The sequence below is a fragment of the Corvus moneduloides genome, chromosome 24 (genome assembly GCF_009650955.1).
Source record: "Corvus moneduloides isolate bCorMon1 chromosome 24, bCorMon1.pri, whole genome shotgun sequence".
Lineage (NCBI taxonomy): Eukaryota > Metazoa > Chordata > Aves > Passeriformes > Corvidae > Corvus > Corvus moneduloides.
The window spans coordinates 7274878-7299903 of NC_045499.1; the positions used below are offsets into that span (position 1 = coordinate 7274878).

Here is a 25026-nt window from a genome sequence, read left to right on the forward strand (position 1 = left end):
CTGAAGGTTTCAGTACTTCTGCTTTAGCAAAGACACTCATCTTCATGTTCATTCATGGAATGGTTTCCCTCTCTGTATGTAAAGTAAAAATAGCGTGTTTGAATCCTGGTCTGTTTTGCCTTGTTGCTGCCAAAAACCATGACACCAGTTACTAAAACTGCAAAAACCCCACAGCAGACATGAGGAAGCAAAGTCGTGTAAGCTGGACAAGTGAGGAGAGAAGAGGGATGAGAGTTCCTGCAATCCATGAAGACTTGCACATTTTTTCATGGTTATTACATGTGTAATTAAGTTACCTATAACGTTACTATAACCTATGGTTTGCATATTAGAAAAGGCAAAATGCTTCTCTACGTGTAACATAAACTCTTACTCTTCAGGTGAGTAAAAGAATTCATACTTTGAATGATTTAATACTATTTACTTATGAAATGGAACAGTTTCCTGTTTTGCTGCTGATGTGTTGTTTGAATTTGTTTGTATGTGGTTCATTTTCCACCTCTGCAAAAATGAAAACAATCCTGCAGAACTGTTGGAATGAAAAGATGTGCAGCTATTCTGGCTGTAGATCATGGAATAAGAGAGATCCTGTTTTACCGATGCCTGGGCATTAAAGGGATCGGACAGTTTGCAGGGCATATTGTACCGCCCGGGCAAAGTGTCACATCAAAATCATGGAAACACAAAACAAGGTTTTGGGATCTGAAGCGCATGTCACTTCATTTTGAAAATGTATTCTTAGCCACGTGGGGCAGCAGCGTAAGAGTATGGAGCATGTATGTGTGTGCAATCCTAGCTTAAGTTCAGCCAGTCCTAAAATAAACACAGGGCCAGAAAAAATCCGATTTATTCTGCATTGGGTTTAGGATGCTGTGCAATATGAATTAAAGTAGAAGACATCTGCTTGCTGTAATGTGCGTGCTCTGCTTCATCTCCCATGGCTGTACAGTATAATTTTTTAAATCTGCTGCAGATTAAACTTTATATATTTAGCACACTGTGTCCTGAGATGAAATAGAATAAATGCAAAGAGGAAATCCTTTATGCTTTTTGGCAATATTAGCTATGAGGTAATATCCCAGACGCTAGTTATTAGTTTGAAGACAGCACTGTGATTTCCTCAAGGTAGGCTTTTATTGAAGGTTTCGCTTCTGGTTTTGACACTGTTGAACTTTCTTTTGTAACAGGTGACGTCATCGTGGACATAAATGGAAGTTGTGTTCTTGGCCATACCCATGCAGATGTTGTCCAGATGTTTCAGCTCATTCCCGTCAATCAGTATGTGAACATGACTTTGTGTCGTGGGTACCCTCTTCCTGACGACAGTGAAGACCCCGTGGTGGATATTGTGACAGCCACACCTGTCATTAATGGCCCGCCGGTGGCCAAGGGAGATACTTCCGTGTCCAGCCAAGATTTAGTAGCAGGAACAGTTGTGTTGGACCAGAATGGGAAAATGTTGGTCAACGGTCGCCTGAACGGCCCTTCCGTGGATTCAGCAGAGCAGAGGGTTTCCTTTGCCTCCTCAGGAGGCTCTCAGCCAGAGCTGGTCACCATCCCTCTGGTCAAAGGGCCTAAAGGCTTTGGGTTTGCCATTGCAGACAGTCCCACAGGCCAGAAGGTGAAGATGATTTTGGACAGCCAGTGGTGCCAAGGCCTACAGAAAGGGGATGTCATCAAGGAGATTTGCCATCAGAATGTGCAGAGCTTGACCCACTTGCAGGTGGTGGAGGTGCTCAAGCAGTTTCCAGTAGGAGCAGAGGTGCCCCTGCTTATCTTAAGAGGAGGTACAGACAAATTTGCAGTTGACATGTTGGTTTTAAGCTTTTCAAAGTCCCTTTTTATTGTGATATCTAAATCATGTCTGGTCTTGACAGCTAAGCAGCAGCTCATTATATCTCTGAGCCATTATGTACTAAGTTTATTTTATACTCCTGACTGTTAAGGGTGAGAGCATGTTGCTGGGGTTTTGTTTGGGGTTTTAGTAAGGTTTTTCTTTGGGTTTTTTTCCTCAAAAATTATATGGCGATACGTTTATGCACTGTCTCTTCCAAGTCTCTGGGGAGTGCTAAAGCAAACACATGGTCTCCAGCATAATGCAAAGCATATGATGGACTGAGTTTTGTGAGGTTCTCCAAATGTATTCCAGTAACCGTGTTTGTAATGAACAGGGGACTGCAGAAGACAGGAAGAAGCATTAGCAAAGAGGTGGGGCTGATCAGTGGGAATAGCAGAAAAATTCTGATTTTTCATTTGCATATTCATACCTCTTCCTTGATTGTCAGTCACAGCCCAGAATGCATCTTCTCCCCAAAAACTGTGGTAGATAAGGGTGTGTCTGTCAGAGGAAGCTGAATGGGTTATGAAGCAGCTCGTGGCTGCTCAGTGTCCCTTCAGGCTTTATGGTAACCCTGACTTCAGCCACTGGCATTTGCAAAAATCTCCAGATCTTTTTCTGTATAAGTGCTACTTATAAGTTACTTCCTTAATCAGCTAAGGAAATAATCCGATTTCTTTGTGGCAAGTGAAATTCCTTCAGACAAATTCATAAGTCTCCTTATCCCATGAACAGCGGGATGACTTGGTTGACCAGTTTCTAGCAAGAGTAAAAGATATTTTTTATTGTTGTACAGCTTTCAATTCTAATTGAATCTTCTCTAGAGTGATGGTTTTGGTCACTTTGCCATTTAAAAGCAGAGTCAGTCAGCCCCTATTATTTTCTCCCCAGGAGCAGCTGATTATATTGCTGTAATGTTGTTGAAACTTTTTGTAACTTGCTATTAAAATTACTTTCTATTTTCTTCAGGTCCCCCCTCACCTACTAAAGCTGCCAAAGGGGTGAGTATCGGTGATGTATTTAACTTGGTTTCTGACCTGCTTTGTAGTCTCATTTCCTCTGGATTTTAGTTCCTGTGATAACCTGCAAGATGGTTTAGCAAAACCACATCTTCTTGGTAGGCATACGTTCTTTGTCTAAGTAGCTGCTGCCAGAGTACCCATTAAAAGGGAAACAAAATACAGTATCTATTTTTTTCATTGCTAATTATTAAAGTGAAATGGGATTTCTAGAGGATGTTTGTGTTCCTTTGATTCTTCTCAGTCCTCACATAGAATTAATGGACTGGTTAGTGCTCCCTTCTGGAAATGCTTATCTTTGGATCCATATTTTCAGCTAGTCTCCATGGAGCTGTACATTCCTAGCTCAATACTCATTACTCTTGGAAGTTTGATCTCTCGGGGTATCTTTAATATACATTAGCTCGGTAAAGAATCCTTGCTCTTAATAATACAACCTCTGATTTAATAATGCTGATATTAATGCTTACGTTTGTCATGAAGGTTTCTGTTGTAAATTAGGCTGGTTGAACACAGAAAATTCTTTAAAAATGCTTCTTCTACAGAAAAAATCAGGGCAATTTAGGAAAACCCCATTACCAGAACATAGATGTAACTTCTCCTTCTGTCTTTATCCTGCTGTTTGAGTGCAACCTTAGTTGTATCCCAGCAGTGGCATGACACAAGCACACGTGTTCAGCATGCTCAAAGCAGACTGTGTTCAATAAGATCTTCAGATTCTGCTCCTTGCAAGCGTCCAGCTGCCCACACTGAATAAATGAGAGCAGAAATCCCTGCAGTTGGAGGGCACTGGCCCTGTCAGCATGGATCCCATGGCAGTGTGCTAAAAATAGTTTGGACTTGGCGACTGGCATTCTGTTCCAGCATACATGCAGGAGCAGCAGCCCACAGAGCGCTCGATGCTCAGTGGCATTAAGCAGCGTGGCAAAATAATTCACTTAAATGGGGCAAGTTCTTGTGTTTATAAACATACAAGAAGTGTCAAACTGTTGAATGGCTCTGGGCAGTTTCTTCTGCTCTCGGTGAAAGGGCAGATCTGTGTCTGTTCTGCTCCTGTGGTTCAGCATGCACTGCCACGTGCCAGTTTTCCAGGCTGGGTTTCAGCCCAGAAGAAGTATTTAGAGTTATTTTAGTGCATAACTGATTGGGAATTTAGATGAGAGACCACAAGGATGTTTGGTGACATTTCCTCATGAACAGGAGTGTTGCAGCTATCAGATCATGAAAAGGCAAATAGTGAGTTGTTAATGCCTCACACTATTCAGTGTGTCTTTCTGTCTTGTATGTATATCACTCCAGCAAACAGCTCGTGCTGGGAGCACCTCTGGTGCTTGTGGGGAGCAGCTTGGCAGAGGGCAGGAGGCAGTGCCTGTGGAGCAGCGGGTGCCCATGGTGCTGGACTGTGGTCCAGAGCCTTGCAGGTGCCTGACAAGGATTCGGTGTCTTCTCCAAATGGGATCGGTCCTTTATGTCCCGCTTCATCCCATGTGTTGGTAACCACCAGCATCTGCCCAGCTTCGCTTCTCTCCGAGCATCAGTCACTTCAAACCCTTTCCAAGCCCAGTCTCCAGTAGAAATTCACGTACCAGTGAGGAAGACTTCAGTACTCTGGTCAGACACATCCACTGGAAAAGTTGTAATTTTGTTCCCTTAGTCTCGTGTTTTTCTTCTGCACGGTGTTCACTGTCTTTCACCCACAAGCATAGTCATGCCTTTATTTAATACAGATTTTGTGTCCATGGGCTGTTTCAGAAGGACAAGCAGGACAGTTCAGGGAGTTTGGAAGCTGTCAGCGATACCATTCCACAGCCGATGCCCTTCCCGCCCTCTGCTGTGCGACCAGGCTCTCCTAAACTGGACCCTTCCGAAGTCTACCTGAAGTCTAAGACAATTTATGAGGACAAACGTAAGTACATCATCTTCAACTTGAAAACACTCAATTAAGAAGGAATTTTTTATTGTACGTGCAGTAAAACTACTGAGACTTTGTTGCTAAGTTTGTTAACCTGCTGTGGATAAAACATTTCAATGCATAATTTAACCAGCAATTAGAAAAACAAAAAAATAAAATATGTTTCAACCATATTTTCAATAAAACAGTTAATTGCAGAAATAATCTCAAAGATGATTTTGAAGTAAACTGGAGCAGCCCTGCTCATTTCAGAGTTTATAAAAGTAGCTCTGAGTTGTGTCACAGACTGGCTTTTATCCTGGTCTAGAGCAAAAATGTAGTTGTGATTTCTGCTCTGAAAATTAATGATACCATTTTGGAAAGAGAATATCTCTGTATTTCTGGTTACTGTGTTCTGTCACTAGAAGACTCAAGAGTGTACCACCAAAGCATAATCCTTCAATAATCGAAGATAGCTCCTTACATGTTTTGAAATACTGTTTTTTTTCTTAGCTCCAAACACAAGAGATTTAGATGTTTTCCTGAGAAAACAAGAGTCAGGCTTTGGTTTCCGGGTGCTTGGAGGGGACGGACCGGATCAGCCTGTAAGTGAAACTGCTCACAGTTATCTCATAGTCTTGCTGTTGGAATGATCCTGCTCTGTCATCCTCATTTCCCATCATCCCATCCAGGCAGTTCAGTGGTGGCAAAATTGATCAAATCACTACCTGCCTTTCAGAGATCACAAATTGGTCCAGATCACCTTTATTTTTTCCCCTTTGTGGACTCCAGTCTCCAAGGTTCTGTGCCCTTCCCGCTACCGAGCCCATCCTTGGCCACAGTTTTTTATCAGGCTGAGGACACTGGTCGTGTTTCTACAGCAGTTGCTGTGTCTCGGAGCCCTAGGAAGGGCCGTGCTGATGCCCAGCCTTTGCCCATTGCCACCTAGTCCCAGTGGTGGCCTTGGCACAGGATGTGCCCGGATTCAGTGATTGGTGTGCTGTGCACAGCGGCGCATCCTGGGAAGCAGCTGAGTGGTAGGAAGCGGTTGCTCCTCCTGTCAAAATTTCATTAGGCTGCTCCTTTTCTTGCAGCCCAGCGAAACCAGGTTTGAGATGGTGTCACACCCCTTTATTCCCTGCTTCTCCCACTGGATTTTTAGGCACGCATTGAGTTGGAGGCGGCTGGGCAGATGCCAGCGCAGACACCCCTGGATAGTCTGTTCTCCAAGGGCAGGTTTTAGGAGACTCCCCTCTATTTTCAAACATGCATAAATTTCTCTCTGGGAAGAAGCACTAAGACTTGTACTGTGTATCAGGGACCTTTCTTAAGTCTGTTAAGCGGAGAGAAAAAAATTTTGGAATAGATCTGCGTAGATTGTTTTCTGATTACAGTGAAGGAATTCAGTTTTTCCATTCCCAGCTGTGATCCAGTGCTAGCCTTTTTTTTTTTTCTTCTCCCCTCACTAACATGCATTTAAAGTAAAGAGCAAATCCGGAGAATGTTACTTCTGTTGCACTTCATAGCATTTGTGGTGTTTGGTTTCCGTAACAGCCATAGGTGTTAGGAAGTGTGGAGCTGATGTCTTGGTTGCTGTGTACTGATGAGCTGCCCACCATTGCCTAACCTCCAACAGTACTTGCTGTAGTTATCTTTAATCTTCCATTGAATCTGAAAGTGATTCTAGCATATGAAAGAGTGTGGTGTTCTTATCTGTATTCTGTTTAGTAGCACTTTTTGAGGTGGGGGTAGGCAGAACTGATGATGTTTGAATTCATTATCTAATCACCAAAAGCTAACACCAAAGCAACTTGAAGTGTGGAACTGTCTATAAGCAACTTTTCAGAAATAAATTTGAGTTCTTTCAAAAACTTATATTTCTTCCCCAATCATTCTGCCTCGGTCTTGATAAAAAAAATAAAGTTGATTGAATGACAGAGGCTTTTGTGTCATTAATGTCTGGGAAATCATATATATAATAAGTACACGGTGTGTGCTCATTTCAAAAGCTGAGCTTTGTAATAAACTGACAAACATGCTCAAGAGAGCAGAACTGACAAAAATACGGATTAAAGATTTTTGAAGTATTTACTGAATGCTTTGAGACTTGCAGATTGTGTCCACCAGGTCAGCTTGTGCAGAGTACAGTTGCTGGCTGCGTTTCTGCTAGAGCTGAACAGTGAGATAATCTTAAAAGAGTCTTCCCAAAAGACCTCATCTGCACAGTTATCAGAGTTACCTGGATTCCTTCCACTGTGTGTTCTGATGAATCCATGTTCCCGTTCAAACCCCTGGACTCTGCTCACAGATTTATATCGGAGCCATAATCCCATTAGGAGCAGCAGAAAAGGATGGGAGGCTGCGTGCAGCGGATGAGCTGATGTGCATCGATGGAGTCCCTGTGAAAGGGAAGTCACACAAGCAAGTTCTGGATTTAATGACCAGTGCCGCACGCAATGGGCAGGTGCTGCTCACTGTCCGGAGGAAGATCTTCTTCAGTGGTAGGTGTCTGCTTGCCCAGAAAGAACACTTAGGGCTTGTAGTCAAATCCACTGAAGCTGCTCTGGAACTTAATTACTGCACTGGGGCTGAGCAGCCCGAGATTGAGGAGGGTCAGCTATAACTCTTAAACGGAGAAAAGCAGAATTTAATAAGCTTGGGCTGTGTTGCGCGCTAACTTGGACTGCTCACACACGTAAGGCTCTGAAAATTACGGTGCGGGGGTGATTTCTTTAAACCTTTTCGCACACAGTAGTTAGAACAGCCATTAGTGCTGTGGAAATTGCGTAATAACGCAGTCTGTTTTCTCTACATCCCAGAACGGTTTGGGTTGGAAGGGACCTTAAAGCTCATTTTGTTCCACGCCCTGCCATCGGCAGGGGCACCTTCCACGTACTGTATTCTCAACTTTTTTGGCCTCAGTGTGTAGCAAGATTAACTGTATTCAAACGAGAGCTGTTTCAGGGCAGCGTTTTGAGATGCTGCAGTTTTAGATGAGTGTCCAGATCAACCGTTTAGAGAAGATTCATCCGTGGCTCCATGGATGACAAAGCTGGGATGGGATTTAGAGCTGACAAGGGTCCCTGCTCTGATTAGCAACTGCTGTTGCCACCTAACGCTGGCACTGACAACCGAGCTTCACGGTTGTGCTGAAATTGCTTGGTATGATTTGTTCCTTATTTGTTTGTCCATTCCCTGCAAGGGGAAAAGCAGGCGGAGGAGGAGGAGCCACAGCCCGTCCTGGCACAGAACGGCTCTCCCCGGCTGAACCGTGCGGACTTTGCCAACCAACCGTGCCCGGAGGTCTACGATGTCCGTCTGCAGCGGAAGGAGAACGAAGGATTTGGCTTTGTCATCCTCACCTCCAAGAACAAACCTCCTCCTGGGGGTAAGTGCCATGTCCTGGTGGCTCTGCCCCTGCCAGGCCTCGCTGGGGCTTCTCCAGGGATATCTCTTCCTGTGCAGTGCCAGTGTTTCCCTCATAGTCACCTTTCACTCACACTGGCACAGCCCAGCCAGCTGAGTCTTGGTCTGTCTTGCTTCATATTCATGCTCTTTTTCACCCAACTGTGACATAAGTGGGGAACAGGGAATGTGTATCCCACACTACCCATACCCAGGAATGTGCACTTGTCACAGGGCAGCGTTGGGGATGTAGATATTTGTCAGGCTGTGATGACGATGCATTAATTCATTGGCATTTTAATGGAAGCGTAGTTTCAACTACTATAATGGCTTTATATTACCTAATCAGGTAAAATTTCTTATTTTGGGAAGTAGAGTCTACAGTATTTGGTGGAAAGCAATGAAGTTGTTACCGTCATTAAGTGTGTTTGTCTAGAAAGATCATCAAAGTGAAAAAGTAGCCTGGTCCAGTATTGCAGTTGTGAGATACGGACACGGCTCAGGCGTAGTTGTCTCTAGTTCTGCCTCTGCATTCATCTCTGGGAAAGGAACTGAAATTGGTCTTTTTTCCTTCTACTTTGCATAAAATTTCTTATTTTCTCCATTCTTTCTGTTCCGGCCCCATAGCTTTGGTTTCTGGAGGAGTCTGTGCAGGGCACGGTGTCAGTCTGGGATGAACTGAGGGAACCAAGCCAGAAGAGCTGGAAGAAATTTGTGACAACTATTACAAGTGCATGTTCATCTCAGAGACCAGGAAAAGGGGTCAAGTCTGTGCAGAGCTGATGTAGCACCTTGCTGGCCATGCACAGGGTCCCTGCTCAGGTCCTCATCTGACTGAGTCAGTCCCCAGCAGAAGTTTGATATCTTTTTTGAGTGTGTTTAAGGGTTATTTTTTTGTTTGCAAGTAGGAAGAGTTTGCCTGTGCATCTGAATCTCTGCCTTGCACTGGATGGCCATAACTCTCTCTGAGCCCACGCTGTCCTTCAGGGTTGATGCATGAAACAGAAAACTACATTATATATTGCAAACCCAACTGCTCCGGAGCACCCCAGGGCCACACGTTCTTGCTCATTCCTTTGCAGATGTGACCCGTTTCCTTCCCATGTTTTCCTTCAGGCACAACACCCTGTATGTGACAAGGCCGTGCTGTTGGGTTGGCACCTCCATTCACTCACAGTGAAGCATTCCTCATTATTTGCAGGTTTGTCCCATAGTAGCAGTGCCACCCTTTGGAGCAGGAGAGGAGGGACGAACACTGATCTCTGCTCTGTAATGACCAGTGACAGGACCCAAGAGAATGGCTGGAGCTGTGCCAGGGGAGGGTTAGGTTGAGTATTAGGAAAAGGTTCTTCCCCCAGAGGGTGGTGGGGCACTGAACAGGCTCCTCAGGAAAGCGGTCAGAGGTCCAAGGCTGCCAGTGCTCAAGGAGTGTTTGGACAATGCCCTTCAGGCACAGGGTGGGACTTGTTCGGATTTTGGGATGTCCTCTGCAGTGCCAGGAGTTGATGATCCCTGTGGGTCCCTCCAACTCAACATATTTTGTGATTCTGTGACCGGTAGTTCTGGGTCTATGTGATGCTTATCTGATGTGCACATGGTAGGATTCTTGAGGTTGCCCTGTGCAGGGCCAGGAGCTAGACTTTGATCCTTGTGGATCCCTTTCCACTCAGTATATTCCATAATTCCGTGAATACTTACGGTGTTGCTGCGCCTGTTCTTGTTTCCTAGTGATTCCTCACAAGATCGGGCGGGTTATCGAGGGGAGCCCGGCTGACCAGTGTGGGAAGCTGAAGGTGGGCGATCGAATCTCAGCGGTGAACAGCCAGTCCATCGTGGAGCTCTCCCATGACAGCATCGTGCAGCTCATCAAGGATGCAGGCAACGTGGTGACTCTCACGGTGGTCGCTGAGGAAGGTAAGGAAGGTGCCACCACGCTATCAAAAGTCGGGTATTTATCACTGCTGAAGTTTATTGGCTTAAATGGAGTATTTGAAGATGTTTGAAAATTAAGGAGAGTGAATCTTAGAATATACTGAGTTGAGTGGGACCCACGGGGATCATCAGGTCCTAGAAGTTGAGTAAGTTGGAAGCTCATGTGTTTGCTCTGGAAGAGCTGAAGGCAGGTGGGACAGAGAGAGGGAGCTGCCAAGGTGGTTGTACCCAAAAAGAAGCTAGAAGTATTAACAACGCAATGAAGAGTGAGAGAAATTCCCATTGTGTGAGAGAGGGAAAGTGCTGCTGACATAGAAACGTCCTGTCCAGACCTTGTATTCTCCAGCCAAGGAGAAATGACCCCCCCTCAGGGGGCTGCAGCAGCCACAGGATAATGCTTAGTGAGAAAATCTCACCCCACTCAGGGCCCAGCTCCTGCTGCTGCAGAGCTCTGTTCCCAATGAAGTTGGTGCTGCCAGGATGCTCTGTCCCTGCTCTAAGGCGACAAGGACTCCTGCTTTTCAAAACCCTCAGTTTTTCCTTTCTCCAGTGTTAAAACATGCAAATTCCCTAATGCTGCATCCTTGCAGCAGAAACATGCTGTGGTTCTGTCTGCCAAAGCTCCCCTTTGGAAAAGGGTCACATTCCACCACATGGCAAAAAAACCTTGACAGGGTTTTCCTGCAGATCTGGCACCTGCAAAACCTGCTGTGTCACCTGAGCAGCAAAGTGAGTCCTAGGGACTGCAAAGCCCCATCTTCAGAGACTGTGACTTAATGACAGCTCCCATATAACACTGCAAGCACTGTGGTATTGTTTCTAAGCAAAAATACGTAAATACATAAAATCCAATAATTTGGAGAGAAATGCTGTTTTCCAGCCCAGCATTTTTCTTGAATGCTGCTTACGGGTTTAATTAAACTCCCTATCATTATTTTGTCAGAAAGTTGGCTTTCTTCACCTTTAAAATAAGAAATACGTAGAGCCAGGCTGCAAATAAAGCCAGAAGATGATTCTCTGATTTCACATTCATTGCAAATATTTAACATGCCATCTCAGCCTGTAACACAGAATTTCAAAGACTTAATGTTCCTTTTTGTTAATGCTTAAAGTAGAGAGACCTCTATAAGTTGTTCTTTTTCTACTAAGATTTTTACTTTTATCAAATCCGATTCATTCCAGTTTGAAGGAACACACTTCAGAGCAGTTGCCATGGGTGATGTTTATAAAACAACCGACGTTTGAGTTGGTTGAATTAGATCTGTTTTCTCTGCAGGTTTTAGTCATCGAATCCCAAACCTGGTTTGGGTTGGAAGGACCTGAAAGCCCATTTCATTCCACTCCCTGCCATGGGCAGGAACACCTTCCACTTGTTCTCAGAATAAGTTTTCTGAATATCATATTTCCACCCATTATTTATGCGTGACCTTACACGGACTCTATGTAAAAACCTTTCCCACTGCCTCAATTACAGATTTGCAGCCAAAATACAGAGATAAAACCAGAACCTGGGGAGACTCAACAAAGAGAGGAAAAAACCCCTCAGCAACAGGTGGTAAAACCAGAGTGGAGATCAGTCAGAAAAAATCTGCGGCTCAGAGGAGTGGAGTTGGTGTGTTTCACATGTAAAGAATTTTGTGACAATGAAGGAGAAAGAAGCAGAACCGGTTCCACTGGAGTGGGAATATATCTCCACTTTAAAATTCCCCTTGATGTAGATGAAAAAATAGAGTTTAGCTCACAGTGTAGAACCCTGTGTAGTGGGGGAGTCCAGCATGGATGTGGGCGAGCCCGGGCTTCAGGCACTGGGAGAGAGCTGAGCCTCACAGGGCTGGTTCACACCCAGGAAAATCCAGGGTACAGCTCCAAAACCACAAAATGCCCTTTTTGCTGGAAGCTGTTGAGCCTCACAAAGCACAAACCCTGATAGAGTTTGCTGTTCCCTAGCTTTGTCCTCTGAGACTGGCAACAAAACCTCTGCCTGGTCCCCTTCCCTCCCTCTGAGCTTTCACAGACCTGTGATCTTTGCTTTTCGTGGTAATAAATGAATTCCCTTCATGCGCCAGAAGAGATTCTTTAACATTTTTCACAAAAGCAGGAGCCTGTCAGCTTTTGTCATGCATTAGCTGGGAACACAAGAGAGGAGGCTGCAGAGAGGGCTGCAGGATTTGTACAAACAGATGGCGTTTTTCTTGCCTATGCTTCTAAATTAAAAATCTGAAGATAAACCAGGAGTAAAAGTTGACATTTTATCTCTAGAGAAAAACCTCTTTAAGGCATGTCATGGGAACAGCACCAAGCAGTTCTGTGGAGGGCCCGGGAGGTCTCGCGTACCTGAGAAATTTGGTGTAATACGCTTTCAGTTTCTCTTCCCCTAACACTCTTGAGCACTTCTTGTATTTTAGTGGAATTTGTGTGTTCTTAATTAGGAAATGCAGTAGGGTGCTGCACCTAATGGGGCTGGAACATCTCTAGTTTTGGTGCTGGGAATGATGGTTTTTTAACCCTTTCAGGGAAAAGGAGTTATTAGTTTATACTTCAGCACAAAAGTCCATCTTGGGCCACTACTTGCCATTCGGGCTCTAGCTAAGAGACAGCTTTTTGCGTAGACTTGTTTTTTTATTCTTAAGTGACAGTGTCATTTTGTATCCTGAAACATGGGGTTTTTTCCAGAAATGCACTGGATTTATTGTAAAGCACACACTAACAGTATTTTCCGTGGAGGGGAAAATAGTAGGAAGTTATTTTAAATGGTTTTATTAAAATCTTATTTTTTACTTAACTTTTGGGAGAAGCAAAACACTTTAAAATTCCTCTTGATTGCCTGCCAGTGAACTCCTCCCCCCAGTGTGCCTGTGGGACCAGTCCCTCACCTTTCCTGGAACTGGGCAGTGGAAAACTCTGCTGTACCTTAAGTGAGTTGGCAATTTCCTTCTATTTGATGGGGCCGTCACCTCCAAATCCCCATTGCCCCTGCAGATCCTCATTCCCTTACCTTTACAGCAGGATATTTCTCAAATGGACATTGTTCTTCATCTCTTGCAAAATTTTATGATATTGGATATCTGAACCAATTTCGTGGACCTGATCAGCCTGATCCCCTCTGGCGTTTATCAAGTTGCAAACAGTCTAAAACCCTTCTGTTCATGTCAGGATCCATACAAGTGTGTTGGTTTTTCCTGAGGAAAAGCAGAGTAAAAAACAAAAATAAATAATAAAATTCCTAGGAATTTATTCTGTGGGACTAATGAGCTGTTGTACTTGTGTTCCTGGCTTGGAAAATCCTCTTTCTGTCATGCCCACGTGAGCTCGGCTCAGCCCAGCCCGAGGTGTCGCGGCTGCAGTTCCTTGGGAGCAGTAGCCCCAGCACTGTCCTGGCTGTGGATTTGGGAAGTCGTGACTGTTGATTTTGTTTGAACTTTAGAGCAACGCGGTCCTCCATCCGGAACAAACTCGGCCAGGCAGAGCCCAGCTCCACAGCACCGACCACTGGGATTGGCACCGATCAACCCTGACAGGTTGGGAAAAGAGGCTGGGAATGGTGGGAAAAGCTTGGCCGGAGGGATTAATGCAAAGGTAACATCCACGTCCTTTCACCCTTCTGTAGGGGAGCTACAGAAGGTGAAGCTGGAAAAGAAGTTTCTAGTAGTTACCGGCTGTCCTGGCCCGAGCACAAGCACATGGCACAGCTGGATGCTGCTTCAGGTGTTGGCAGCCGTTATTCCCAGGTACAAAAGTCCATCCAGAGGGCGTGAAGACACGGGGAATACTCATCCATCAAGGCACTCTAGTGGCATTGCCACAGAGTTCTCAAAAGCAGAACGTTAAAACATTTCTCTGTCGGATGCGGGTGGAAGAGTTGCGTATAAAAACGTACCTGAAGGGTCTCACAGAATGTTTTTGCTCATGTTTTAAATGTGATTATCTCCTTAGAGTAGTTAAACACTCATTATAGTTATGAAAGAAACAGAATATGCTTGTAATGGAGCTACTACAGACCCTTTGGCAAAGTTTCTTCAAGAATTTTGTGCCTATCTCAGACTTAGAAGGAAAGATGTTCTGAATGTTTAGGCTTAGATTAAGACCGTTACCCTGAGACACCCCAGAGCTGGGATGAATGCAGCTTAAGCGCTCAAAATACAGAAATATTGAAATGTTTTTTAGAAAAACAGAAGGTTAAATCTGCCTAGAGGTCCTCATTGCTTTTTTTCTTTTTTTTTTTTTTCCCTTCTCTTCTTTTTTTTCTTTTTCTCTTCTTTTTTTTCTTTTTTCCCCCTCTGACTTCCTGCACAGAATCCTGGCTGTTTCCCAGTGGAGTTGGAAAGGGGCCCTCGAGGGTTTGGATTCAGCCTCCGAGGAGGAAAGGAATACAACATGGGCTTATTCATCCTCCGTCTGGCTGAGGATGGGCCGGCAGTCAAGGATGGGAGAGTCCATGTGAGTTTGGCTTCTCTAATCAATTTGTTGATGCAGTTGATACATTAATTTACTCAGAGTGGCAACAAACTTGGATTTTCACAAGCACGGGGTCCCAGAACCCTGGGCCTCTGCCCTTCTTCCAGCTGTCCCCTGTGGCCGTGGGCTTTTGGGTGAGAGATCCATGAACAGCTCTGGCCATCCCAAAGGAATTGTCCGCCTTGCTGGGGTTACAGTAGCATCTCTGGGTGTGAACGGCAGCTACTCGGGGGTATTTTAGGACCCCCAACAAGAGATTGCACAGTGGAACAAAAAGCTGGGAGGAGAACCACTGTCCAAGTCAGTTAATTTTTAAGGAATGTTTGTGTGTACATTGTGCTGCTGCTGTTCCGTGCCATCTCTGGAGGTATAAACCTGATTTTTTTCCAAATACTATGTTAATTCTTATATTTGTGTAAGGAATTCACTCTCAGATATTGTAGTAAAAGCATGAGTGCAACAGAAGGAACGATGGCAGGTGAGACTCCGTGGCTACTGCCCAGAGCTGGATTTTCAGAGGCTGGAGCATGGAGCTGAGCCGGGCGCCCATCAGATGCCATCCCTTGCAGTCCTTGTGCTTCCCTGCTGCTGGCACATGGCTCCGCCTCTCTTTGTACTGTATTTGCAGAATGGGGCTGGCACAGATAGTTGCTGTGAGGCTTAATTGGATGTGGAATTCCTAGTATTCATAACTTCTCTTATCCTGTTCTTTGTGGTAATTAGCATTTTTTCCCCACATACTTGAGAGACAACACGAGTGTAGCATTCACTGCTGCTATTTTTTCTCACAGTCCTCCTTCAAGTGGCATCACACTGAGCTCCAGGGCTTTGCTTTTTGGGCAAAGCAACCAAAAAATTGTCCAGCCCAGAGGAGAGGAGCCGGAGGTCAGACCTCACCAGGGTCCGCAGCTTCCTCCCGAGGGGCAGGACCAGTGACAGGCCCTGGGGGAACGGCTGGAGCTGTGTCGGGGGAGGTTTAGTTTGGATACTGGGAAGAGGTTCTTCCCCCTGAGGGTGGTCAGGCGGTGGAGCAGGCTACCCAGGGAATGGTCACAACCACAAGGCTGCCAGAGCTCAAAGAGCATTTGGACAACACTTCCAGGCACAGGATGGCGTTGTTGGGGTGTCCTGTGCAGAGCCAGGAGTTGGACTGGATGATCCTTGAGCGTCCCTTCCCACCCTTGGCACTAAACCTGTCCCAGTGCTGGCATGCGCCAAGTCCCCGGCCCAGCCCAGAGCGCAGATGGGCTGAGCTCGCCCAGCCTGAGGTTATTCACACTTGTCATTTCTTGTTGCCCGGATGTGGTGTCACTTTCTGACTGTACTTAACAGTGTGAGGAGGAATTTCTCATCCGGCTAGCTGAGCTGTCCCGGTGCGTCCCTGTGCCAGCCTGTCCATGAGGAGCCAGCGGTGACCTCCTTTGACAGAGGGTCTTCAACAAAGCCTAGGCAGCCTCTTTAAGCTGCTGCTGTTACACACCAGTGACATCTGTTGGCTGCTGTGCGCAGTGCCAAATAGGCTCCTGCTCCCTTTTTCCGACTTCCCATCCCAATTTCCCCTAATAGAGAACTCTTTTTGGGGTATGTTATTCCAGCCCCTTCCCAGCAGCCGGGGAGGTTAGCGCGAGCTGAAATTACCTGCCTGGTACCTGTGAGAGTTGTTTACTGGCTCTGAGACCTCAGCACTGATCTCTCCAACCTGAAATAACAATTCCTTTCCCTACATCAAACCTGTTGCGTGGTGTTCAGCTCTGCAGTGGGTGTAGGGAAGGTGCTGTGTCCTCCCGTGGATAAGGTGACCTCAGACAGGTGTGATGTGGTTGATCCATGTGCTCCCTCCCCACCATGATCCAGAATGAAAATACATTCAAGCACATCCTGTATCTAACTTATCACTTGTAAATAAATAGATGTGGTTAAGATCTCTGCAATCTTTTCCTGAGCAGATGACCTCTGTGCCCCTCTGAACCCCCAGACCCTGAGGTCACATCCTGCTTGTCATCCATGGAATGGTGTCACTAATGCCCACTGGATTTTAGCACGAGAGGGAAAACAGTAGCATCTGCCTCTATTATTTTTTCTTTCTAAATTAAAAACCAGTTCACAGCATCAGAGATTCCCAGAGACTAACCCGCTGCTCTTTTTTCCCCAGGTTGGTGACCAAATTGTGGAAATTAATGGAGAACCTACCCAAGGAATCACTCACACACGAGCCATTGAGCTGATTCAGGCTGGAGGAAATAAGGTGCTGCTGCTGCTGAGACCAGGGACTGGATTAATACCAGATCACAGTACGTCGTCTCAAGGGCTTTTTGCTGTTGAGGGTCCAAGGCAGGAAAGTGAAGTGGGATAAGGAGATTCTGCTGCTTGTTCACTGCAGTAGTTGGCAGCTGCCTTTGTGACAGCTGTGCATTTATTCTTGAATTAAATTTAAAAATAAATGAAAATATAAAAATTGAAAATTAAAATATCCATTTTCAAATACGAGGAATATTTGGGGTAAAATTAACATGTGACAAGTACGTAGGAGTATTGCACAATCTGAAATTATTCCGTATTTCTTATTAGTTTCTCAGCTCTGTCCATGCTAATCAAGTTTTTCTGTAAAAACATGCTGATTAACCCTGACTGCCTTTTAATTGAAATGAAAATTCTCTGTGCTACAGTATTGTTAAAATTTTGTTTCTGTACATATTTACTTCTGGTTTTGGCCTTCTAAATTATGGAATGCTTTGTTTTTCAAAGCCAAAACTTCAGGAAGCAGGAAAGGGACAACTTTGCTCTCCAAAGGGATTCAGTTTGATTCAAGGTGATTTCTGCATCTATGACAGGAAACCGCAACTTTGTGGGCCAAAAAAAAAAAAAGGAAGGACAGCAAAGCAAATGCTTGAGGGAGCCACAGAGTTCAGAACTGATGACTTTGGGTCTGACTCAGCCCCGAAACTGCAAATCAGAGACTTTGTGGCAGTGACAGCATTTTACAGCAAAGAACATTTAGTTCCCTAAATAGGCATTTTAGTCTTTGTAACCCCTGATGCCAACACCAAGGTGTTGATGGTTTAAATTCCTAAATTGTAGGATCGCTTTTTCTGATAAGGAGTTTTTCAGTCACAGTGACCAACCCTGAATTTATCCTTTCAAAATCCCAAACACACAGTTCAAACTACCAAATACTTTGTGTGTTCAGTCGCTTACTGGCATTCAGTCAAAGGGTAAAATCTGCTCAGAGCTGTCTCAGTTTTCTTTCCTGCTGAGAACCAGAAAATGGTCCTGAGCATCACTCCTGGCCCTGGTGGTCACAGAAATTCCCTGAGCTTGAGGGATGAACAGAATCGGACAAAAGGGAACCTCTGTCTAGCCCTCTGTCTAGAGTGGGGCCTGGGATGAGGTGAAGGAAGTGGTAGAGTGGGGAAGGGTTTATTGCCTCTTGCCGTGCTGTTAATCCCACATTTCTGATTGAAATCTTGCTTGCTGTACTCTGTGATTTTTTTTTTGGTATGTACTTCTGGGCTTTTTCTCTTCCTCCTTCAGGTTTGGCTCCTTCCAGTCTGTGTCCCTACGTGAAACCCGAGCAACATTAAGGGCTTTCAGTGCTTTTCTTGGTTTTTCCTTAAAGACTTGGTAAATCTGCATGTCTTGTTTCATCTCTTCCTATTATTAAAGTGCAAGGCTACGAATAACCCCAACTTTTCACTGTTTTGGATTTCTTTAAGCATAACAGTTCCGGTTTGTTTGGTTTTATTAAACAATGTAGGTCAGTAATTTGAAATTTTGCTGCGTAGGCACGAAAATTGTTTTGATCTGAGACCATGTCTGCCCTGCAGGGATCCAGCATTCTGAGCACTAGATTTTTTTCTTCCAAAATCACATCCTCAGGATTGTTGTAGAACAACACAATACAGAAATCTGGCTATATAAAGCTTTGAGAATATGCCACTCCGTAATGCTTCCTGAATTGAACTCAGTAGTTTGCTGATTATTACTTTTTGTGTATTTAGTCAAATCTCTTGCTGTTCGCTTCCAGGTGATTGGGATAGCTACAGTCCTGCTTCATCAAATGTAATATATGAAGAACAGATACCATTATTATCTTCATCTTCCCATCCTGCTTCCCCATCTGAAATGTGTTATTTAGCAGTACCAGGAGAAGCTTTAACCAGAGTTCAGCTGTCTGAGGAACTGGAACAAGCAGAGAACATTGTGCCTGACAAGATAAGCACTTTAACTGAAAACCAGTGTGAGAGGAAGCCTCAGTCTTCTCCCCGGAGAACAAAGAAGAGATGGGAATGTCCCTCGAGCCCTGGGTTTGGAGTCACTAAAGCTAGTTCGGAAGCAGGGACCGGAAGGGACAGATCTGCCAGTGCAGCAAAGTCAGGGGCTGCTGAAGGATACTCTCACAGCCCCGGGAAAGGGGATCCTGAAAAAAACAATCTCTCACATAAATCTGACAGTTCCAGGAGCGAGAGTAAAACCACAGAAACAGGGATGGAGAAGAGCGACAAAAGAGAGCGTTCCAGTGGAAATCGAGGAAGGTCAGCTAGTCCCCAGAGGCATCTCGGCGAGCCAGGAAGTGCGGGAACGGGGGGAAGGATACGAGGTAGAACATCCAGTGGTGACAAGGCAGCTGCTGAGCAGTTGAAAGGTGAGAATGGTAAACTGGGAGTCACCAGGAAAGAGATGAAGCAGAAGACCCCAGGAAAGACAGAAGGGTGTTCTGCAGAGCAACATTACCCAGCATTTGGTGGGAATAGCCTTCCCTTCAGGGACTCCAGGAGAAATGCCTCCGAGGATGATTTATTAACCAAGTCCAGCTCTGGAGACACAGGTTCCAGCAGGTTCAAAACCTCCAGCCTTTCCAATATCCCACTGCTTTCCATGGAGAAACAAAGGAGGGTGGAAACACAGGAGGCTCTTATGCTGAACAGTCACCGTGGAGAGAGACACGTGGAGCTGCCCAATGAAACCAAAGATGGAACTTCCCAACCTGAGAGGAATTCTCCAGTAAGGAAAACACCGATAACTCCCGGGCCGTGGAGGGTCCCCAGTGGCTGTAAGGGCACCCCAGCAGCAGGAGTGCCTGGAAAACGGGTGTGACTGACTGATGCTGATTTTTAGAATGTGTCTTGATCAATTTTCCCATAAGGGTAATGTAAAGCATTGGTTCTTCTCACACAATTGTCTTTTTTTTTTTTTTTTTTTTTCTCCTCAGAAACTGGTTAGAGGGGGGGAAGTGTTTGATTTGTTCTTAAATTATCTAAGCTGCATGAAGGACCTTTCAGATTGCTTCGGTGAAACTCTTCCATGAGCTGCTGTCCCCATGTCCCTTTGCAGGCCATGTCTGCTGCTCCCAGTGTTGCACTGCTGCAGCTTCCCCAAGTGTTGTGAACTCTGAACAAAGTTATTTAATGCCTCTGTTGCCAACGCCATCCCGAATCACTTTCTGTTTTTGTGCCAAGCTATCTACTGTATCCAGTCAATCTGATCCTTCCCACATGGATTCCGGTCGCAGACAAGGCAGGTTTGGGCTGAAGTGGGTGTTTTCTCTAGAGCACGTTGCACATTTACATCAGGAAACCCACGTGTTCTTGCTGGATCAGGGAGAACACGGGCAAGTTGGTTCTGTCAGTTCCAGGGCAGCAAATGAGCTGCTGATGCTGCTCGGTTCATATGTTTCCTGGAATTTTTATACCTGATACAAAACCCTGTAGCTAAATACCGTATTTGACATAATTTTGTAATTGTGCTTTTTCTGACACAGCAAAATCACTTTAGTTCCTTGATTCACAGGGATTCTCACATCCATGAGAGGAAAGAAAATCTGGGTTCTGTTAAATAACACAATTCCTTTGGTTTCACTCGTGGCACCGTGACGTGCTCAGCCTCGGTGTGGAGCTGATACTGAAGTCCCATCTTTAATTATTTAATGCTAGTTGGGAATTGGGTTTTTTCCCCTCTGTAGAGGTAAGAACTGACCTTAGGACAGAGTCAGCTGCCAGAGCAGCTTTTTCAGTGAAGTTCTTGCCTGTATAGTTTAGGACTCTCCCCTATTTACTATGAATGTGCGATCAAGGAGTGTCAATGACAAACAGGATGCAGGAGAACATGACGTCTATGGTTTGGGCTGGCAGAGATACTTTAAAGAGGGATGCTACCACCAGAACCTACTGACACATCAGTCCCACAGCCATAAGAACAACAGAAACTGAAGGGGTTTATTTTATTCACAGTTTTAGTGATTATTTCCTGACATCTGAGATTTTTAATGACTGCAGGAAAGTGGTGAAAAGAGGGCCCTTGGTCCAGTTTGCAGGAGAAAGATGAGTAATGATTGAGCTTTACTCACTCAAAATGCAAACTAATAGGATTTACTCTTTGCAAGTCAGTATCTCATTTTGGCTTTGAAACGTTAAATGCTTTTAAAGGCTAACAAAGCACGGTGAGGCACTTCTGAGTGGAATGCTTCACGAGTACAGCTGACCACTCAGACAGCTTTTAAACAAAGACTTTGGGAATTCAAAAGGATTTAAAGCAGCTCTGAACCATGCTGCTCTACACCGGGTGAGCCATTGAGGTTTGCTGTGTAGCATAACACGTGCAAATACTCCCTGGGTGGAATATGACTGTGAAATATTTAATACTCTGAAGTAGCCTGTGTAGATATTACCCTGCGTTCTTCCCCAGAGATTGGTTTATGTTGAGCTGTGTGCACTCGGCCTGACCACTGAATACAGTGACAAATCCAGTCCTTCAATTCCAGATGAATTAGCACCACTGAAATCATTTCCCTGCCATCAACTCCCTTCTATTTTTCTATATGTTAATGTGACCTGATAATGTCTTATCTGTGTGTGATTTCTCTTCCCATAGACCTTGTATCTGTACTTCAGTATCAGACTTAGCCATGTGGCCTTGGAATGCTACGCAGTGTATGGATGTACTGGGTGTAAATGTTTATATATTGTACAGCACCTTTATACAGACTTCTGAGGTTCTGACTAGAGAGAGACCTGTAAATCGCTCATTATTTTTTATATAGATATTAAAAACAAACTCCAGTTCATGGCCTGTTGGTTCTGCACTGTCTAAACCAGGTTCTCGGTGAGCTTTCAGGGGCATGATCCAGGTTTTACCCACAAACACACTGCTCTTAGGGAAAACAAATGCAATTTATTATTGGAAGTCCTTGATCCCCCGTTCAAATAACAAATGTTCAGCAAAAATGGTATAAAAATCATTAAATCCTGTAGAAATGGTACTGTGACAAAGTACTTGTCCTGTAGGTTTATTTGTACATTTTGCTATATAAAAATGTAATTTCCTTTGACATCTCACAACTTTTCCTTGTGCAGAAAACAGCTGTAAACAATTTAGTACCAGCTGGAGCTCTTCTGTGGCTTTAGTGTTTGATGTCCCACACCAGCTCCTACTGGTTTTAGTGCTAGCTGCCAGGATTTGGCCCTATTAATCCAGTTTTTCTGTGCATGCCATGGGATGACATCTCCGATGAGGCCAGTGCATTCTGGATATCATAGAACAATAAAGCAGAAGGAAAGTGTCTGATACATACACTGAGAATCTATTTTAAAATTGTAATGATAGATTTCCATCATTTTTTTTCTTTATGCCCACACTGCTGGTTCTCTTCTCCAGTGTCTGGCGGACATGCCTAGGACTGATGTTCTGGCGGTTCACGGTTTAGTTTTCCGGAACTGTAAAGAGACCAAGCGAGTTTGGGCCTAAGCCTTAGGTCCAAATGTTCTTCATCTAGAAATAAGACTCAGTGTCCCTTGGCCATCTTGCTCTGCTCCAGTTTCAGGATGAGCCACGGGAGGACTGGGATAAAAGGAAGGAACCCTGGATTCTCACAGCTTGACCTGAAGAGAACTGAAACTGAAGTGAGTCCTGTCCTTCCCCCAAAAACTGGTTCAGGGAGATGGAGACTCACCCAGCACTGGTCTCTGAATTCCCCGTGCAAACCCAGGCCTCACTGCTTGGGCAGGAGGAATTTGGCCACAGACGTGTACAGATGTGACCCCAGAGCTGTTCCTGTTGGTTTGTACGTTTACTCTTGATACTGAATTCTAGCAGGCCACTGATAACTCCTGAGAGAGCAGGGAGGATGACGATCTGCGTGATGTTGTAGGTTAGTGGGTTCACGGTTAGTCCATACAGCCTGAACAGACTGTCCAATTCCTGCAGTGAACAGACAAGGAATAGAGTCCACTAGCATTCAGCAATACCAAAGAATTTATCCTCTGACTTTTAGCTTAACACTGACACTCCAACAGATAGTGATGCCTTGGGCTGCCTCTGTGTCCATTCCGAAATGTATGTACAGGAATACACGCTCCATTTGGAAGGATGTCTCCTGCTGAATCCAAAGCCTCTTTTGCAGCAACACCAGCTGCGCAGGTGCCTGACACTCCAGGCTGCAGAATTTACCCAGACTAACCTATGAGACTCCCAGACTCCGCTCGCTCCTTCCCGAGTATCTCTCTGCTGCTGTCAGAGCTGCTGAAGGACAAGAGGACTGGAGCAGGCCGGAGGGATACTGTGCTCACGCCAGCCTCTCCTCTTAGCTAAACCACTAACCAAAAGTTCACAGCGCTGATTAACCACACTGCTCTTGTACTGCTCCATCTCATGTCACAGCTGTAGGAACACCAAAAAAACCTCCCTTTGTGAGAACTAACTTTAAGAGCCAAGGGCAGGGCAAGGCCACATGTCATTACCATAAGTCACTGCTTCCATAAAATTTAGCTATTCAGGCAGAGTACGATACCTTCAGCGGCTTTGTGTACAGTTTCAGAATGGTGTTTACTAGAGACAGCCGCTCTTTCTGCTTTGGCTTCTCCATCTGAAGGTGCAAGTTTTTCTTTGACAGACACCACAGACCAGATAATGATATTCCAGCACCAGTCCCAAACCAATTCATAGCAAAGGGAAATAGGAGCCATTTTTGCCGTTTGCTGTCTCTCCTAAAGAAGCGAATTTAGCGACGATAACGTCATTCTCTTCCAATTGTTTTGGCTAACACACGTTGACTCGGGAGACAAAAATCGTCCGGAACTTCAGAATTTGAGCCTGTCCCAACACAACCAGCTCGTCCCTACTATGTTGTAACAGCGCTTTGTTGCCTTCTGGCCAACACAAGGTTTGATTTCTAAATTTTAAAGTTTAATTCCAGTATTTAAGCTGGTTTGAAATACAATAATTATATCCAAAGCCGAAGAGAGAACAAGCTAAATGGAGGTACCTGCTCAGTGAGCGAGACCGAAATGACCGTATTTCCTGTTGGTTTCAGAGCCCAAAAATGCCAAAGGCAGTGAAAAGAGAAGCAGTGCTGCCTCCCGCATGGGGAACTCCCAGTAGTAAGTTGCACTCAGAAGGGTTTTGTGACCCTTAAGCACCTGCACTGGGGAAAAAGAAAGGCACCAAACGTCAATGACAAGGTGCCTGTTCTTGGGACAAGTGCACGAGCACTACTGCCCTTGCTCCTCCTCTGCCCAGCCCTCTGTGCTCTACAGCTACTGACAGTTCTTCCCAGGAAATGTAAACCATTCCTCTAATGAGGTTGCAGTAAAAGGTCTCATTTCTAATCTGGCTTCAGCTTGGAAGTGGTTCGACAAAACACCCATCTCTGTGGATCTTTAAAGATGGCTTGTACAGACACTTGCAACAGGTTTCTGTATGTTGTTTCCTCAAACATTTCTATTTTAATATATTTTTATATTAGAAGCGTTTAAACAAGCTTCAGCACGAGCTCTGTGCCCTGCCATACTTCCAAGTCCTAAGGAAGAGCTGGATAGCCTCATGTTCATCCAATACCCGGGTCCCAGACACTGGTGGCTAAAAGCACACACGTTCCCCTGCGGGTCCCACCCGAGCCAGGTGACCCCTCCACAGCCCTCGCTCCCATCCAGCCACTCACCTGCAGGCACCATTCCCTCGTTCCCAGCCTTGCTGCCTGAGCCAAGGGGATTTTCTCCATCCCTGGCTCAGGACAGCTCGTTCCTGGAGCAGCTGCGACCAGCACCGCCAGGAATGGGGCTGTGTTGCGGGCAGGCTCTGCCTCTGGGGAGTAGCACCTGTATCCGACTGGAAGGAGGAAGTGTGGGGAAAGTGGCAAGCGGGATTCCAGTTCCTCATGGTGGGTCTGTGCTGCCCAAAGTACAAAGGAAATAAATCCTGGAGCACCTGTTCGTTCGTCTGTTGAGCTGGGAAGAGACACGCTGGACATAAAATTCCAGGAAAGCTGCACTTGCAGTAGCAGCTGGAGCGAGAAGCAGCGGAAGCTGTTCACTGTCTGCTCGTTCCCCAGACTTGTTACCTCAGTCCTCTGGAGCTCCAGGTCACCAGGCATCACCTTTGCTTTTCCAACGGCTTTGCTGAAGGGTTTCTGAATGTGGCGGTGGGCTTTGCTGCAGCTGGAATTTCTGTTTCAGGAAGCGTCACGCTGTATAGTCTGTGACTTAATGGTGCCCGTG

General features: G+C 45.3%; 1 protein-coding gene across 3 annotated transcripts in view; it reads left to right on the forward strand.

Annotated features, from left to right (window-relative positions):
* MAGI3 (membrane associated guanylate kinase, WW and PDZ domain containing 3) overlaps nt 1–21602 on the forward strand; it is a 61567-nt gene extending 39965 nt beyond the window's left edge. For 2 of the 3 annotated variants that reach the window (XM_032132964.1, XM_032132965.1), the window contains 12 exons: nt 1188–1787; nt 2807–2838; nt 4609–4762; nt 5261–5352; nt 7056–7248; nt 7950–8135; nt 9881–10066; nt 13509–13602; nt 13692–13812; nt 14378–14521; nt 16692–16830; nt 18564–21602. In XM_032132964.1, the coding sequence (XP_031988855.1) occupies nt 1188–1787; nt 2807–2838; nt 4609–4762; nt 5261–5352; nt 7056–7248; nt 7950–8135; nt 9881–10066; nt 13509–13602; nt 13692–13812; nt 14378–14521; nt 16692–16830; nt 18564–19633 (3011 nt within the window). In that variant the 3' untranslated portion in view covers nt 19634–21602. Of the gene's footprint in view, nt 1–1187; nt 1788–2806; nt 2839–4608; nt 4763–5260; nt 5353–7055; nt 7249–7949; nt 8136–9880; nt 10067–13508; nt 13603–13691; nt 13813–14377; nt 14522–16691; nt 16831–18070; nt 18161–18563 lie in introns of all 3 variants that reach the window. The other variant, XM_032132966.1, reaches the window with a different exon arrangement.
* Nucleotides 21603–25026: the final 3424 nt, after the last annotated feature.